The sequence below is a fragment of the Pseudochaenichthys georgianus genome, chromosome 8 (genome assembly GCF_902827115.2).
Source record: "Pseudochaenichthys georgianus chromosome 8, fPseGeo1.2, whole genome shotgun sequence".
Taxonomy (NCBI): domain Eukaryota; kingdom Metazoa; phylum Chordata; class Actinopteri; order Perciformes; family Channichthyidae; genus Pseudochaenichthys; species Pseudochaenichthys georgianus.
In genome coordinates this window covers 32,540,291-32,559,784 of record NC_047510.2, presented here as the reverse complement: position 1 = coordinate 32,559,784, position 19,494 = coordinate 32,540,291, and the positions used below count along the sequence as shown (strand labels likewise).

General features: G+C 42.1%; 1 protein-coding gene across 1 annotated transcript; it reads right to left on the bottom strand.

Annotated features, from left to right (window-relative positions):
* Positions 1-7,614: 7,614 nt before the first annotated feature.
* Positions 7,615-12,784, bottom strand: LOC117450754 (uncharacterized). Its single transcript, XM_034088690.2, has 2 exons — positions 12,016-12,784; positions 7,615-8,908 (listed from the first exon to the last, which is right to left on the bottom strand). Exons 1-2 carry the CDS (start codon positions 12,718-12,720, stop codon positions 8,657-8,659), a joined length of 957 nt encoding a protein of 318 aa, XP_033944581.1. The 5' UTR covers positions 12,721-12,784; the 3' UTR covers positions 7,615-8,656.
* Positions 12,785-19,494: the final 6,710 nt, after the last annotated feature.

The window sequence follows — 19,494 nt, the reverse complement described above, 5'->3', positions numbered from 1 at the left end:
CTGACACATGAAGGTGGTTCTGGTGCAGAGCGTCCCGAATGGCTGGAATGAAACGAACGGTCCACAGTCTCTTTACCACTTCATCATAGTGTCGATCCAAATAGTATTCATCGGTAGGGAATAAACACTCGTGCTGCCTCTGACTGGGGTGATCGACTTGACATCCGTTACATGTTTCCTTTCTGTAAAGGTACACGACTCTATCCAACAGATGAACTACAACCGCTTTTACCGTGTTCAGGAATGCCGATGTCCTAATACGTTCTGTAGCACCACCCTTGGGAGCACAAGTAGAGCATGGCATATCAATGCCTACTGTTGTTGATTCCTCTGGAGACTCGGGTGGAGGTTGAGGCATATCCAGCCACCCCGTGATATCAATGTCAGCCATAGCGCTGTCCAGATCTGGTGTCCAAAATGTTGGTGAGGATGGCGGTCCTGTAGGCGTTTGATCCAGGCTGCAGATCGTGGTTTTTCTCAGATCCATGGTTGCTGCTCTCTAAAAATGTCCTTGCGAGGTCCTTACTTTTTAAATGATCTGCTGAGGTGGGTGGGACTTGTTATGTTGACTGGGGGGCGGAGTCCTCTGCAAACGTGAGGGTCTTTTTCACCAGTATAATGTCCATCGATGTCTGACTTTGTTTAAAAAGTTCTTTAAGCTTTGTAGCTTTTCCATCAATCATTTCCAGCCATGCAGTCAGAGGCACCCTCAAGGACGTTTGAAATACCCCACAGGTAGAATTAAAATACTCCAAAACAAAATCATCAGAGGGGTCCTTACCCAACGTCACCAAACGGCTTGAGCGGTAATACCAACGCCCAGAGGGTCCGCTTTTAGTTTCCCAGACGGTGCCTGTCAGGACTCTTCTCCCCTCTGGTTGTGTGGGAATATCTCCTTCTTCTTCCTCCACATTGAGGGGTAAGGATGCAGGCTCTTCTTTAATCTCGCATGCTGTTTGTGTTTCTTTGTTTTTCTTTGCAAATATCTTGTACACCTCTGGTTCCACGATGGTTTCTTGATGCACTACTTCTTCCGATACAATGGTTGCTTGTAGATCTCGGGAAGACACCAGAGTTAACACAGCCCAATCTGTTGAGGTCAGTGTCGCTTTAACACTACGGGGTCCATACGTTTCTCCATTCTTCAGATTGTAGAAATGCAGTTCATTAGCCATATAGTTGAATATATAACCCCAAACATCGCCATTTTTTAGAATCCATTCTTCGTGAAGTTCTTCGGCTGTAGGCGTCTGAACCCGGCATACAAACTGCATTCGTTTCTTGACTGGAGCACCCAACGGATGGCTGTAAGTTGTCACCGGTGTCTCGCTGATTAAATTCATATCAAGACGTCTCTTGGCCATTTTCTCTCGACTTGAAAAATATTTAAGAGTGACTAAAGACGATGGCTTTTTATTTAGACAGAGGGAGAGGGTGAGGGGCGGGAGAAAGTGTGTGTGTGTGTGTGTGTGTGTGTTCCCCCTCCTCCACCATATGTTCTCTCCCCTCATGTCCTGTCATGTCCTGTTTGCAAAAACAGAGAGGTTTAAATATATGTTTTTAAGATGCCTTACTTTTGGGATTAATTTCATGTTATTTGCAAGTATTTGTAAGTTACATTCGATACTGTATACAGGATTAACCACACAGGAAGTGGTAAGGAGGCGGGACATATATCCTAGGCATATTAATTGATTGAAAACAACGGCATTTTATTTTTCTCATTTTTTTAATTTTAATTTATTTTTTATTTTGAAAACCGGAATAAAAATAAAAAGGCGGGACTTCCGGTCAAATAAGGCGGGACTTCCGGTCGAAAAGGGGCGGGGCGACCTGTCACTTTTTCTGCATACTAATGAGATTGAAGTGGCATTTGTATCACTACTCCCCTGCTTTAAATAGTCAAATTGAAGCCATGAAGGCCCGGATAGGTCGACATCAAAAAGGGAATTTATCTCTATTTTACGTGTGTATTCTTGTCAATTAAAAACCTGGAATATGTGGGCGGGGTTGAACTTTGACATGTTTGCTGGTGTGAATTATCTTTATCTAAGTCTCATAATTAATGAGGCTATATTGACTTGCAGAGCTGTTGTCAGACTCAGTTTAGATGTGGTGGTTTTTCTTTGTTCTCTGTTATTCTCCTCTGTGGTTATCAGTTTGACTTCATGGCTGCTGACAAGTGAGCGCCTTTTGATCTGTGGTGGATCTCCCAGCCTTTTGATCTGTGGTGGATCTCCCAGCCTTTTGATCTGTGGTGGATCTCCCAGCCTTTTGATCTGTGGTGGATCTCCCAGCCTTTTGATCTGTGGTGGATCTCCCAGCCTTTTGATCTGTGGTGGATCTCCCAGCCTTTTGATCTGTGGTGGATCTCCCAGCCTTTTGATCTGTGGTGGATCTCCCAGCCTTTTGATCTGTGGTGGATCTCCCAGCCTTTTGATCTGTGGTGGATCTACCAGCCTTTTGATCTGTGGTGGATCTCCCAGTAATATCCTTTTAATGTGTTAATGGTTCTGATTACAGTGTGTATTGGTAACACTGTGTGTGTGTGTGTGTGTGTGTGTGTGTGTGTGTGTGTGTGTGTGTGTGTGTGTGTGTGTGTGTGTGTGTGTGTGTGTGTGTGTGTGTGTGTGTGTGTGTGTGTGTGTGTGTGTGTGTGTGTGTGTGTGTGTGTGTGTGTGTGTGTGTGTGTGTGTGTGATCTCTGTCTGTCTCTCTGTCTCTCTCAATTCAATTCATTTCAATAGCTTTATTAGCATGACCATATTTACATACAACACACTCTCACGTCTAAGCGTCCAATAGCGACGTTTGGTCAGTGTCCGTGGCGTCCAATTGTGACGCTCTTAGGCTCCTTCAGCTTCATAAAGGGACGCAAATAGCTTTCAACTGATTGCAATGTATTCCCATCTGCGTCGGGATTTGACGCTCATGGAAGCACGGCATTCGTTTATGCCGGCTGCCCTTAAAGGCAATGTGAGCATCCATTCCCATTGGATAACGGAGAATTTTACACCCGGAAGTAAGTACTCTTCTTACTGTCGATTGATTTTACAGTGATATCTGCACTACTCATCGACTAAAAAACACCAGATTATCCTTGTTAATTACACAACATTGATTGGTTTAAATTGTGTGCAATGCTTTTGTATTTTTCCCCTTCGATTCGGAGAAACAAATATGTTTTCTGAGTAAAGGATGGCAGAAGACACTACACCCAGAATCCCCAGCTATCGTTTGGCCTACACCAGGGGTCGGCAACCCGCGGCCCTTTAAGCCCTCTGCTCTGGCTCCCTTGAGCTTAGACAAAAATAAGGAGAAAATAAAAGTATTTGTAGGACTATTTATATTTTGTTGCATGATTGAAAATGTTTCGTATCTTGTATTTTGAGGTGATACTGTGACACATAAATAAAAAACAAAACGGTTTTAATTAGGTCAACTAAAATATGCGTCACATCCTGCTCCGGTCCCGCGCGAGCGCCTTTTCTTGGAATAACCTGACCCCCGGCTCGATGAGCGAGCTATGGATAAATCAAAGAATAGTACCGGAGGAACACAGGATTTAATTCTGCGTGGACAGAGTTGTATGCTTTCACAGCAAACGATGCTGGTTTACCGGTATGTCTGATATGTAGAGAGAAGTTGTCAACGGTGGTGCAGCCTTTACGTATCGAGGAACAACAAGGGAGAGGAAGACAGCTGACGATCGTCAGTCATAATTGTCTGGGGTATGTAATTTATTTCAGAAAACACTTTTTGGTATATTCCATGGAATGCTCTTAACGTCCCGATAGCAATGAATATATTAAATGCTTTGACAATAAATACATACAAACATTAATCTCTGGAAGCCGTAGCGCTGTAAAAAGCACGACCAATCATCTGCCTCGGCCCGGCTAAAGTAACTGGATGGCCTACCTGCCTGTCAGCCTTCCATCTGGGCACAAACTTATATCGTGCCCTCATTGGTCATGTGCGCGTTCGTGTGTGTTGGAGGAGGGCCTCTGTGAGGAAGTCTGAAGGAAGAGGCATATTTTTTCCGGTTGTGTATTTTCAAATTCTAGCGCACTCGAGCTGGCTTCTCCATTCTTACCTACCCTACCTTTAACTCTTTTTAGGGTGCAGATATATGTTTTATTTATTTCAAAGTGGGCCCATTTTAATAATATTTTTTTTCCCTTCAAATGTGCTGTGTTTAATTTATTTTAAAGTAGGCCTGTGTATTATTTGTAATTCTCCTTATAAGAGTTCTCTGTTTCTTATTAGAGGTTAACAGTTGTATATCATGTAATAAATAGCCTAATAAATGCAAAAAAACTGTAGTTTTTGTCTGATATAACAATACAAATCTATGAAATATATTTTGCGGCTCCAGACAAAAAAATGTTTTGGAAAAAGGAGCAAAATGGCTCTTTTGGTCAAAAAGGTTGCAGACCCCTGGCCTACACCATGTGCTCTGTTTGACAAACCCCGTTTTTTTCACCATTCATTCCGATGGCTGGCGTCTATGTCACGTGATCTTCAAATTTCTCCCTGCAGAAAAAGAAAACATGGCCGAAATTCGTTTTATTCTCGGTAGAAAATGTCTATTTTAAAGTTAGTTTGGCCATTAAAATGCGTTTTGATGTCATTTGATGCGAGAAATATGAGTTGTTATTTCAGATTGTGTGCAGTGGATGTACATGATCTTTAGTTTGCTAGTTATTACGAAGATTACTTCAGGAAATCGCGACGTTTTCATTGTTACCAAGGTGGTTGCTAGGGACGCTGCTATCGATATTATTTCTGTTATGTTGTGTAACTGTTTAATGGTGTTATCTTTATTGCTACCCCCTTCCCCGTCAATGTATAGTGTTGGTCCACAGCCTAAACATATTAGTTTAACAAAATCCGCATCTAAAGATAGCCTACGTTATTTTCCCCTGTGCAATTCCAGTCTCACATCTCACAGCACATCGTCATTAACAAATACCGGAAACAGACCGAAATAATAATAATACCTTATTCCGAGTGTGCTTGCGTTTCTCTTTGAAAGTCATCACATAACGGCATTGTAATACACGGTTCGGCTGCATTACATATTACATATCTGCCGTCGTTCTGTATTTATAGAGCCCTGATGAGAAGACAAACATGAGGAACTGATAACGTGACGTGGATCATATCAGCCATTAAACAACATCTTACATTTATTTTCACACAATGCGTCTCCTTGCAGTATCAACACTAATTCGGCTCACTTTTATATTTGATCCAATTGGTAGATAGGCTGTATTTACACCATAAAGGTGCACAGATGATATAAAGGGACACCTGGTGGTTAAAGCATGTTATTGAATTTCAATATTTGTATTATTAGATATTAATACGATCCCTATAAAGTATATTCATTACTCGTTATTCTCTACTAATTCTTAATTAAAGACTGTATGTAATGACTATTTTGCACATCCCGTTCAAGATTTCAAGATTTTCTAAGGTTTATTGACATATCATATAGACCTACACAACTGTGGTGTAGTTCTGCACTGAATGAAAAACTTGGGTTGCAGGTTCCTCAATAGTGCATTACAAGACATCTATCAATATTTGTGCATACCTCCAGCAATGTTAACTATGTTGAAGCACTTATTTTAACTGATATTATACATAATGTATTATACTCTTATAAGATGTATGCAGATATTTCATCTCCGGCCTTGTCAGGTATTGAACAATCAATAAATAAAGAAAACAGAATTGTTGAATATAAAACACAGAATTTGTGTGATTATACTAAATGATTTTCAAATAAACACAACTGCATATTTAACTGTTACACATGCTGATGTAACGCAAATGTTCCAACTTGGGATCAATCAAGTATATCTTATCTTAAGCTGATCGATGGCTACTGCCATATTTGCAAAATGTGCCTCTGAACCTTGACAAGTGCATGTTTCAGGCTTATCAATTAATGTAATGTAATGTTATCACAGGGCTCACACACATAAGACCAGCTGTTAAATAAAGCTCTTCTGACCTTAGCTGGCATGTGGGTATATATATTAATACTGCCCATTATGGGCACCAGCAATTTTCACCCATTTATTAATTATATGTTAAATGTGAGTGTTTCCTGTCCCCTAAACCTCCAGGGATGTACACAGTTTAATACTGGCAACTTCTTATTACGGGAAATACGAAAACGTCTTTTAAAACTACAACTCCCAGTAGAGACGTGCCATAGAGAGAGAACATGTTGCGAAACAGAATAGCCAGCATGTGTAGTTCTGGGGACGGGGTGGGGGACGCGGTGGACCCGTTCAAATCCAGTTTTGGACAGTCTGCCGTGGTTCCATCCCATTTCAAGTGCTGTTCGAGAATCGGCTTAACCCTCGGAGCACACTCTCCAATCACAGAGCTTCAGGGGGTTTGTCAAGAGCACATGGTGTAGTCCAAACGATAGCTGGGGATTCTGGGTAGTGTAGTGTCTTCTGCCATCCTTTACTCCTGGGAATGGACGCTCACATTACCTTTAAGGGCAGCCGACATAAACGAATGCCGTGCTTCCATGAGCGTCAAATCCCGACGCAGATGGGAATACATTGCAATCAGTTGAAAGCTATTTGCGTCCCTTTATGACGCTGAAGGAGCCTAGGAGCGTCACAATTGGACGCCACGGACACTGACCAAACGTCGCTATTGGACGCTTAGGGAGTGAGAGTGTGTTGTTACATACAGTATTGCCAAAGCTCTGTATAGTTGTAACATCTATACAAAAATACACACAAATGAACAGTTATAAACAAACTGCAAAGAACAGGTTTTTTTTTATAAGGAATACAGATTAATTTCATTCATATAATACATGAATACAAAATAGAATATGATATATATACTTAAGATGTGAGACCTGGTGTATCAGCTCATTCCGGTTCCCTCAGACTGTGGCAGGCAGAGACAAACTGTCCTGCCACAATGCAGCTCTCTTTATATTCCCCCAGAAGTATTTTTAGTTTTTCATTTTCATTTTTAAATAATTGCAGATGCTTATGGTTGAGTTTTGGGAAGAATTGTTTCCGTACAGGTTCAAAAGTTGGGCATTGTGTGAGGAAGTGCTGCTCTGTCTCCACAGCAGTTCCTCCACACTGTGGGCATGATCGCTCCTCTTTTGGCAGCCATGTTTTCTTGTACCTGCCTGTTTCTATGGCCAGACTGTCTATGCTTCTTCTTTTTTTCTCTCTCTCTCTCTCTCTCTCTCTCTCTCTGTCTGTCTGTCTGTCTGTCTGTCTGTCTGTCTCTCTCTCTGTCTCTCTCTCTGTCTGTCTGTCTCTCTCTCTCTGTCTCTCTGTCTGTGACTCTGTCTGTCTGTCTTTCTCTCTGTCTCGCAAGACTTCTTGTACTTGAGTCAAAGTACTCAGATCTTGTACTTGAGTAGAAGTAGAAGTACTTAGATCTTGTACTTGAGTGAAAGTAGAAATACTCAGATCTTGTACTTGAGTAAAAGTAGAAGTACTCAGATCTTGTACTTGAGTAAAAGTACTCAGATCTTGTACTTGAGTAAAAGTAGAAGTACTCAGATCTTGTACTTGAGTAAAAGTAGAAGTACTCAGATCTTGTACTTGAGTCAACGAAGAAGTACTCAGATTGTAGGAATACTCTTTTACAAGTAAAAGTCCTGCAATCAAAATGTTACTCAAGTAATTGTATCAAAGTGTTAACCAGTATTACCATTATATTCAACAATATCTTCAATATGTTTTCTCACCCTTGAAACATATCCTTTTACTGTGTGAGTCATGTGAAGGCAAACGGATCAGAAACCACACATTGCTCTTATGCGGTTTCTTTCTCCGTCTGAGGGCTCTCTTCCTCATACAAACACTCGGATGTCTCAATGCTTACATCAAATGGAAAGAAAGTGAAATGATCTGGAAAGCACCTTCTGTGTGACTGATGCCACACCCAGTACATACTACATAGGTTAACAACCGTTAGCGCTCATCCCAAAGCTTGATGGTTTCAGGGAGGTCAGGTGTACACGTATCCTCCACACATGTGAAAAGCAAAGCAGCACTCATTAATGTTGAACTAGCACTTTACACACCAGCTAGTGTTTGTGTGAAGGTTAATTAGGTCAAATGATGATCTGGGTTTTTCAGAACAAACTGTATTTAGCACATAGTTACAAAGGGCTTTAACATACAGATACATAGACAGCAAGTGCATCTAAACATGAGAATAAGACAATAAATAAAAGCAACTCTAAAAAGGTGACTTTAAAGATCTGGCGCATGTTGTCCACAAAGGCTCGGTCTCCTCTGTGTTTGCACCTTGACCTCAGAATGACAAACAGCGGTACCTCCGAGGATCTCGGTGTTTGGACAGGGTTTTAAAAGGTCAGATAAATCGCCAAGTTTGAGGCCTTCAAAGTCAGCAAAACATTCTGGAGGGATTCTCAAAGCAACAGGCAGCCAGTGTGATGTGGTCGTGTTTTCTGGGTTAACATCCTAGCAGCAGAGTTTTGGATGAGCTGGAGAGGGATTTCGGAGAGAATAACAGAAATGTAAACTATGCTATGTGTGGTGACTAATCTAAATCTAATCTAAGCATGGATGATAGTCTCCAGGTGTTTGGTAGAGAGGAAAGATCTGATGCAATCCAAAGGCAGATCAACAGACTACTGTCTCGGCTTGATTACTATTTAGTGGGGGGGATCCATTGGCTTCAGAGGGCTTAAGAAGATGTCCATTCACTGTGTCTGTCTTCCCGTTAGCATCTGAGTCTCGTTTAACTCTAAAGACTCTGGAGCAAGGTTGCTTCAGGAACCAGCCAAGCAGAAAGGAAACAAGGGCCACAATCCCCACAGCTGCTGTTATGCCGACAATGGTCCCAGCTCCCATTGCTGTCTCTTCAGTGATGCGCTGCAGAAGATGAAACAAAATAAAGATTTGAGTTAGACTCAGTCAATCAAAGGATGCACGATGAGCCACGGTGCAGATCAGATAACCAACTTACATGGCCTTCTTTAAATGTAAGAAGACACACGCATTGGCTTCAGCTGGTATTTAAAATGCATTTATCTTAACTATCCCCCTTAGTTAAAGCAGTATTTTGTACCCTACTCGTCAAATCATCAAGTTAGACATTCTGTTCAGATTTATTTCTCTGTCCCCTCTGCAACAAAATGGATTGGCAGAAGAGCGTTCATGTTCAAGGCCCCAACCGACTGGAATACTTGACCTGCTGCCATTAAATCTCTGTCATCACTGGGTTTATTTAAACATGCATTGTCATCTCACTTTCAACCGGTCTGCACTTGTTATAACTGGTATTGATGAAACTGATTTGCTTGACTGTCTCAAATTGATTGTGTGCATTGCTTGAATTTCACTTAACAGACTGTATGTGGTTTGTCTTGTGTGTCATGTTTTGCATTTTGTCTTTTTGTTTGTGTGTGTCTGCAAGTTGTAGCTATTGTCGGGACCCCCTTGAAAACGAGATGGTGCATCTCAAGGGGTTTATCCCAATCAATAAAAATTAGTGGTGCCCGATAATTATCGGTCCGATATTAGGAATTATGACGTCATCCCGATAAACCCGATAACAGTATTAATAGCCCCGATAATATACAATATATTTTTTGGGTAAAAGAAAGAAAGAAATCCTGCGGTGTGGGTGGATTGGGACGAGGGGCGCTTGTTTTTCACTCGGCTCCTCCCGTTTTGCCAGTACTGTGGTATTAGTGGTTTAGGAAGAGGGGAGTTCTTCACAAATCCAGCGCTCCCTAACTCGTGCCTGGCTGTGACGTAAATGGCGTGCGGCCGTGAAGCCAGGACAGTAAACAAACATGTCGTCGGTAGTATGGGACTATTTCAAAGTTTCAGAGTTAGATAGTTCGCTTGCTATCTGTATTAACAAATGCAATGCAGAAGTTCCACGAGGAGGGAAGAAGGCAACGAGCTATAATACTTCCAACCTGATCAGTCACCTGAAACATCGCCATGGCTACGATGGTGTGTTAAAAGCGTACAAAGACGCCTGCGCTGCTAAACTAGCGGCGAATCCAAAGCCAGCTGCAAAGGCACCGGGGCTTTCACCTATCGACGAGGCTTTTGAGAAAGGCAAGAGGTTTGCCAGAGACGACCCCAGGGTTTGTTTTGTTCATAGTAGTAATGCTCATGTCCTTTGCTCACTACTAGTCTTTTTTTTACCACCAGGTGTTCAAAAACTACAGGTACATTTAATATATATATGTATTATATTATTATCGGTATCGGTCTTGAGAAGCAGGAAGGTATCGGTATCGGTTTCAAAAAACCAATATCGTGCATCCCTAATAAAAATGTCTATATAGACCGCATGTGTCCTGACCCAGTGGTGGTTTGCAGATCTGATTTGATCAATGGGAGCAATAAGGGGTCAAAATAAAAAGCGGAATGACGCCAAGATCGGTTTTTCCTAAAGCCTGCAGTTAGAAACCTAGCAGTTTGGATGAACTGGAGGGGGAGAGGAATTGTTTAACTGGTCAGGGAGGAGGGAATGACATCTTTATCTAGGCTACTGGTGATGAAGTGTAGAATACAGTATGGGGAAATGGAAGAGAAATATATCACAATAGAAGTCATATTAGGAGAGGACTGCAATCTTATCTATGCACAATACAGCAAGTGGTGCTTGTTTACACAACGTCTCATCTGCGCCTGAAGCAGTTCCTAAATCAAACCAAAAACGACATTCTTCATTTGCATATTAAACAAATTCAAAGTAAGGTACCGTAAGGCTCTGATTACAGTACAGTTAATAAACCATTCTGCGTAATAAGTACTAATACGTTTGTCCTCTTTGGTACACGTTTGAATGCAGGATAGTTGGGGAGGAGGAAGTGTATCCAGGCTACGGCTCTAGGACTAAAGGTGAATGTAAGGCAAGGCAAGGCAAGGCAAGTTTATTTATAGAGCTTTCAACGCAAGGCAATTCAAAGTGCTTTACAAAAAAAAAAAAATGAAAGACATTAAGCATTAAAAAAGAAAAGCTAATCAAATAAACATTAAGAAAAAATACATGGATAAAAGTTACAGTGCAGTTTAAGATATGAATAGTTCAAATAAAAGCAGCGACAAAAAGAAAAGTCTTCAGCCTGGATTTAAAAGTAGTCAGAGTTGCAGCAGACCTGCAGGTTTCTGGGAGTTGGTTCCAGATATTTGGAGCATAATAACTGAACGCTGCTTGAATGTAAGGGAGTCTGACTCAGGTGATGGAATTCAGGACTGCAATCACACAAAACAGCAAGTGGGTGTGCTTGTTTACATAATGGCTCATCTGTGGCCTGAAGCAGTGCCTTTACACAGGACAAGCTCCACAGTTTCCCCTCGGGGGAAATTACTGGAATCCTATCTAGACAACACAGCTATTGTGTTTTTGTTAATGTCTAAACTGAGTCATGAAGCCTACCCCATATATATTTAAAACATTCTGCATCTCCATAGTATTTAATATGTAAGTATACTTATATAACCTCCTGGGACCCATCTCATAGTGGACATTTTGTTAACATGCATCTCCTTTTACTCTTTTGAGCCAAGGGTAGCAGGTATGTGTTATTGTTGTTTTTTATTTGAAGTGAAACCATGACAAGTCAAGTCCTAGTCAAGATGACCCGACAGCCCGTGCAGACCTGAGTCCAATTCAGCACTTTTCCCAGCTACAGGTCTTTGGCTTTTGGTGAATCTTTCCAGATCTTCAAACTAGTTTTTAATAAACAAATAAATAAACAGCAATGTTCAGATCAATTACTTATTTATTGTTAAATAAAGGTGAATGCATTCTTGTATTAATATCACTCTAAGCATATGTTACAGTTTATCGGTTAAAATGCCTTGACGTAGTGGACATACCGTAACAATTAAAAAAACACTAAACTAAACGTTAACACTAAATAGGTAGGAAATACAAAATAAAGGAGGATATAGTACAAGGTATTCTATTCTTATGCTTGGTTAAAGAACCAGAATAAAACGTGGTAACTGACCTGTGAGGGACTTCGAGTCGGCGGGCTCGTGCTGCTCTGATCCCTCCGCCGCGTGACGTTCAGCCTCACAGCAGCTGGGGCTCCCCACTTTCGTGCTCCGTGTTTTTTGTGGACTGAGCAAAAGTAGTCCCCTCCATCCTCTTGCAGAACTTTCTCAAAACTCAGCGACCACGCTCCTTCTTTGTAGCCTTCGGGTGACAGAGACATCCTTCTGTTAACTGCCGTGCCATTTTGGATCTTTTGGGAAGGCATGTTCAGCTCCAACACCATCTCTTGACCTTTCCACCACTTTATAGTGAACTCCGTTTGTTTATCTGTGTAGTAGCAATTCAGTTTGACCGGTTCTCCCTCCGTGACTGCTTTTTCAGAACTCCAAACGACCTCCAGCTGGATAATTGTCTCGCTTTGCCCGCATTTCTTTAACTCATACAGTGCAGTGTCTGCGTAACGCGTGCGGTGAAAGGCAAGAGATGCGCCTCGGTGGATCCGGTCTCTGTAGCTCTCACTCGGTCTCCAAACACCTTCCTCCCGAACAGCCACGAGCCCTGTTGGAGCCTCAACACGGTGAAGCTCTGCACCTTTAGAACAGGTCTCTGGAAACACAGCCGGCTCTCCCAAAATCACTGGCAGATATTCTCCAAAAGCAGGTTTTGCGATATGAATATGACATACCAGAGTGAATACAAAGTGCGGTAGCCGTGCCATGTTGCGTTTACGCGTCTGTCATGTAGAGTTTACAACTTAGACTGATGTGCCTTGTTGCCTTCCTCCCGGCTTAGTGGTGTCAGAGGAGAGTGTGTGTGTGTGTGTGTGTAGACGAGCGTCAGTCCCCGCCCAAAGGGGCTGGTCTAAAGAGAGGAAGTGCGGTGTGGATGTTTAGGAACTCACTCCCACACACACACACACACACACACACACACACACACACACACACACACACACACACACACACACACACACACACACACACACACACACACACAGAGAGAGAGAGACATTTTAAGATGAGCAACTTGCAAATCCATGTTTTCACAGAAATGTAGCTGCATATTATTTTGTATTTAACCCTCCTGTTGTGTTCGGGTCAAATCTGACCGATGTACTACTTTCATTAATTATACACATAAGCTTGTATTGATGTAATCAACAGTAGAGATCTGAACAATTGCTGAGAACCACTTCACTTACATGTTGAGCTTTACTAAACTGTGTCTGATGTTGCCGGTCAAAAATGCCGCATGGAAACATGTACATTGTATATTCACCACTTAGTTATTCCAGCAGTGAGACATTGTTTTCAGCTTTAAAGTTTGTTTTGATGAGAGGACAGTGTAACTACTGGGTGTTGTTGTATTTATTTAGTCTAAATTCTGTGCTTTGGCTTTATCCCACCACTATATCAAATAAAATCAACAACCTGCATTTGCATATAATTTCACGAATATGCATTGAACATATTCCAAGTGATATTAAACCTGCATGTGCACTTGGAAAGACCGATCATTATGTTATAACAATTACAGTGGCTCCAGCGGAATTTAACGGTAAGACGACTCACCTTTGATGTCCGTTATTGCCGTTATGTGTGCGAGACCACATGCAGGTTTAATTCGCTCTCTGTGGTTACAGACCATACAGGACAGGTTTCATCACACTCGTCTCTTCTTTGTTAATTCTAACACCAATGCTCTGCAACACACACCATCCATGAAGACAAACACATGTATGGCTTATGGATACAGAGTTGAAGAGGTGGGTTTTGAGGCGGGACTGGAACAGGGTGAGGGACTCAGACTCACGCAGGTCTTGGGGGAGGGAGTTCCAGAGCTTCGGGGCTGCCACATGAAGGCTCTGTCCCCGAAGCTCCGGAGTTTGGCCTTGGGGATGGAAAGCAAACCGGCTGAGGTGGCTCTGAGGCAGGGCCGGCCCTTGGCATAGGCAGTATAGGCGAATGCTAAGGGCGCATCAAGCCAGGGGGGCGCTGAAAATTGGGGGAAATATTTATTTTATTAAAAAAAAAAAAATTAATTGGGATTTTTTTTTTTTCAAAATAAAACAATTTCCCGATTTTGGATCAACAAAGTACATCTTATTATCTTATCTTAACAGAACTACGCCTATATTGCGTACAGCGCCCATACAGTATGGCGCCCCCCCCCCCTCCTAATTCAGGTAAATTGAACTGCCCCAGCCCCGTAGGCTGTTTATGTCATAGACATATAAAGAGTAGACGCCGCATCGACCGCTACTGCCTATTGGCGCTGACGAGCCGTGGGGCCGCTATCTTGGACCGGTCACCCGCTCCACTCAGTGTAATCTGTCTGGCAGGCGCAATGAAGTGTCAGCGCATTTTATCAATCATAACTCGCTGAATACAAAACTGATTTTCACGGGGGGGGTTTTCTGCAAACGTCATATATGTAGGCATGATACCGGACACATGATTCGGCGTATTTTAATATTCATAGTAGGCTTAACAGCAATAGAATATTCTGGTATTTGATAGCCTATGTTATGTATGATAGGTATTTTGCAAAAGACACACGATATATAATATATACACACACACACATAAAAAAACACTAATGGTCTATATGATAGAGAAGCAGATTGTGTAGGCCTATACTCAGCTATTTTAATAAGTTGAAAAATGAAGAAACAATAATACATTATACATAGACAGAAGTTATATATCAGTAAAAATGAATATCTATGTCATAAAAAATGAAAATGTACTTCTACATCTATATAAAAAATGTAAATGTTCAAGTTAAACACAAGAACATGACACCACCCCGCCCAAACCATATTTACACAAAGTTGCTCATGACAACCGAATGCCCCGTGCATGCGGCTCCTCCAAAGCATGACTGAGAACCTCTTTCTCATATCTTTGTCTTTGGGAAACCATCAAAATAAAAACGGGAGATTTGAGAGTCAACACAAAAACATTTTAAGAAGGAGGTCAAGCTTATTTTCTTCCTTCTTCCTAGATAGATTAGATTAGATTTTACTTTATTCATCCCACAACGGGGAAATTCACTTGTTACAGCAGCGATTTATAAAGTCTCAGTTGGCCATGAACATAATGTTTGCTGGCTACGATTTCGCTGGCGGACATCAATACAGTACAATAATATTCTATTTACAAAATACAACCAATTATAATGTTGAATCTTACTTGTGAAAAGTAATCCCCCGACCCCTGTTCGCAATCGTCCGCCGATTTGCACAGCAATATGCTGCACAGTGCTCTGGCATCTTGAAACCTCTGCTGTCTATGGGTAGAATGTCTGTACAATATGGGTAGGATGACCGGTCCAAGATGGCGGCCGTATTTCTTGCGCCCCAGCAGCCAATGCGGCGTCTACTCTTTATATGTCTATGGTTTATGTCCTCAAGGAGCGAGGGGGGCGGGTCAAGTGTCACTGACTGACACTTGACCCGCCGCCTTTGACCTGCTATGACTCGGGAGAAGAAAAAAAAGACGGTAATTAGCATGTCGAAAAGAACAAAGTTATCTGGTGCCCAGGGAAGAAAGAAAAGAAAAGAGGAGGAGGACAAACGGGAGAAAGACAAAGGTACAGTAACGTTAATGTGATGATGATTAAACAAAGTAAAAAAATTGATTGTAGTTACCGTTGATGGAACAGTTTTAACTTGCTAGCTTACTTTTAGACGATAGCAAGGTCGTTTGTTTGCTAATCAATAGTTACATTTAGAGTTAACGTCAATTATTACCGTTACTCCCACCTTACATTCAGGGACATTTGGAAAGAGTTACATCACCTGCTATATATCATCTACTATATCTGTTGAGGTGAGCCAATGTTTGCCCTGCTTGTAGTAATAGGCTAATAATGATAGTCATTAAAATGCTATTCCTTTTACATCCCCTCAATAATTTATAGTTGTAGGCCTTTAACTGTATTGCCTTACAGTTTTAAAGTATGTTCAATAATCAATAGTGTAACGTTTACATCAGCGTTCAAATGCTTGTCACTACTGTACATACTGCATACCTTAGCCTTTATCTTTAATATGCTATATTACAATGTATGTAGCTGCTTCTTTGCCATCTGGTAAGTCGCAGAATCTGCAGGTGCATCTAAAAGAATAACTATATCACAGTGTGAGAAAAAGTTTTTAGAGAGTACTTGTCCATGGACAAGTGAGTTTGGCAATGTACTTGTCCGAATACATTTTTCACTTGTCCAGAATTGACAAAAATTGGGGCCACTGGAATCTTCTTCCTCATCGTATTTTTACATTTTCCCACAGTTTTTACAACACCGCTAACGTAAGTGAGCGGTAACATTTTACTGCATCACACATAGGGTTGGGTATCGTTTGGATTTTAACGATTCCGGTTCTGCTTTTCGATTCTGGTTATTTTCGGTTCTCGATTCCGGGTTCTTTGAGAGGGTAAATCAGTCCCATGACAAACTGGGAGAAAAATATATTTATGAAAACATTAAGTCAAATCTGTATTCCTATTTACAAATCACTTCATACTGTTGAATTTCTTACGGTTATTGAATACAATTATATAAAAATAATCTCTGCATTGTTTAGTTAGTTCTAAGTGGTGCAGTTTGAGAATGTACAAAGACTCCAGCTCATTCAAAACTCTGCAGCTAGACTACTGACTAATACCAAAAGGAGGGAACACGTTAGTCCTGTCTTAGCTACTCTACACTGGCTTCCTGTAACTTTTAGAATTGATTTTAAGGTACTTCTCCTCATATACAAGGCTCTAAAAATGGACAAGGACCCAGCTACATTGCTGACTCTCTAATGAACTACACACCTGCCAGAACACTGCGATCATCAGATGCAGGTCTATTAGAGGTCACCAGAAAGAGTCATAAAAGAAGATCGGTGATGCAGCCTTTGTAAACTACGCCCCAAGACTGTGGAACATGTTACCCAACAATATTAGGGAAGCCAATACATTAGGCATTTTTAAAAGGCAGCTTAAAACCTATCTTTACCAAAGCATTTGACTGATTTTACACTATTATACTGCACTATTCTCTGTGATTGACATTGCACTATTTCTCTGTTTTATTCCCCATGTTTTTATTTTTAATTATTTTATCCCACTTTATGCTTTGCTCTTGCTGCTTGTTTTACACAGATGTTATGTCTTATTTTTTACTGATGTAAAGCACTTTGAACTGCAATCCCCTGTATGAAAGGTGCTATACAAATAAAGTTATTATTATTATTATTATTATTATATTTATAGCCTATAGGCCTAGCGCTTTTCTACAACTCAAAGACACTTGCACGCTTACACATGTCCTGCAATACACATGCTGCAGCTGCCCAGCTACTCACTGTTTGTAAAAGTTAATAAATAGTATAAATAGCATTTCAATAATGTACTTTCTATACCCTGCTTCATAAACAATACTGACATCCCTGTGCTCCTCCGAGCCTGGGGGTCCGGGGATGTGAGGACAGCGCGAGGACACAGACAGGGAGGCTGCTTCACTTCATAAAGGAAATGGTGGTCAATATTAACAACACAGGAGCTAAAACGCTTAATAACCTTCATTACGTGTTAGAGAGAGAACATAAGTTTGACAAAGATGAGGCTGTTAACGGGCAGCAGATCCGCTGTGTGTAGAAAGAGAGAGAGAGAGACGCTGAGCTGCACCGAGCAGCGATCAGCTGATACGGAGCATAGAGAGAGAGCTGCAGTCCGCGGGGCTCGGCCTCCTGTCCTCACAACTCTTATTAATCCCGGTACCGGACAATTGTTATTTGTTCCTACTCGGAACCGAGTTTTGCTTCCCAACCCTGCCACGGTGCTACACTTCCCGCCCCGCCCCCGTCTAACTGTACAGAAAGCGGCGAGATGCATTTCCTTAGGAATCGACAAGCAGAACCGAAACTAACATTTCTAAACGAACAATGGCGGACACGGACAATTTGCGAATGAGTTCTGCCTTTTGTAAACTGAATGTATCAATAATTTGTCAATAAATCGGGGCGAAAAACGTCACTTGTCCGCCGGACAAGTCAATTGAAAGATCTACTTGTCCGATATTGTAAATAACACGTCCCGGACGGTGGGACGTGTACTTTTTCGCACACTGTTATCATAGAACTGTTTTTCTTTAATTTAATAAAACAAATTAATCATATATTCTTGATTCATTATGCATGAAGTGAAATATTTCAAACCTTTTTTGTTTTAATTGTGATTATTACAGTTTACAGATCATGAAAATCAATAATCCTGTATCTAGTATAATATTTGATAAGGATTTATAATACAGATATTTCGATCTTCTGAAAAGTGTATTCAAATATGTACGCAATACTTGGTCGGGGCTCCTTTTGCAGAGATAAATGCATCAATTCTACATGGAGGCAATATATTCCATGATATTCTAATTATTTTGTGAGCTGCTCCTGTTTTCTGATTTCTATAATATAATTAGGTCTAGCAAATATAATGCATCTCTTGATGGTCACATATACTTCTCTTCTCTCTCCAGATGCACTTTTGAAATTTTTTGGGCCTCATACCACCTCAGCAGAGCCCAGTGATACAGCATCAAGCGCTCCTGTCCCCTCCACCTCAGCAGAGCCCAGTTATACAGCATCAAGCGCTCCTGTCCCCTCCACCTCAGCAGAGCCCAGTGATACAGCATCAAGCGCTCCTGTCCCCTCCGCCTCAGCAGAGCCCAGTGATACAGCATCAAGCGCTCCTGTCCCCTCCGCCTCAGCAGAGCCCAGTGATACAGCATCAAGCGCTCCTGTCCCCTCCGCCTCAGCAGAGCCCAGTGATACAGCATCAAGCGCTCCTGTCCCCTCCACCTCAGCAGAGCCCAGTGATACAGCATCAAGCGCTCCTGTCCCCTCCACCTCAGCAGAGCCCAGTGATACAGCATCAAGCGCTCCTGTCCCCTCCACCTCAGCAGAGCCCAGTGATACAGCATCAAGCGCTCCTGTCCCCTCCACCTCAGCAGAGCCCAGTGATACAGCATCAAGCGCTCCTGTCCCCTCCACCTCAGCAGAGCCAAGTTATACAGCATCAAGCGCTCCTGTCCCCTCCACCTCAGCAGAGCCCAGTGATACAGCATCAAGCGCTCCTGTCCCCTCCACCTCAGCAGAGCCAAGTTAAACAGCATCAAGCGCTCCTGTCCCCTCCGCCTCAGCAGAGCCCAGTGATACAGCATCAAGCGCTCCTGTCCCCTCCGCCTCAGCAGAGCCCAGTGATACAGCATCAAGCGCTCCTGTCCCCTCCGCCTCAGCAGAGCCCAGTGATACAGCATCAAGCGCTCCTGTCCCCTCCACCTCAGCAGAGCCCAGTGATACAGCATCAAGCGCTCCTGTCCCCTCCACCTCAGCAGAGCCCAGTGATACAGCATCAAGCGCTCCTGTCCCCTCCACCTCAGCAGAGCCCAGTGATACAGCATCAAGCGCTCCTGTCCCCTCCACCTCAGCAGAGCCAAGTTATAC

Coding starts and splice junctions, on each gene's coding strand:
- LOC117450754 (XM_034088690.2), bottom strand. CDS start 12,720: ATGGCACGGCTACCGCACTTTGTATTCACTCTGGTATGTCATATTCAT. Junction 8,909..12,015: donor CGACTCGAAGTCCCTCACAG/GTCAGTTACCAC, acceptor CATCTTCTGCAG/CGCATCACTGAAGAGACAGC.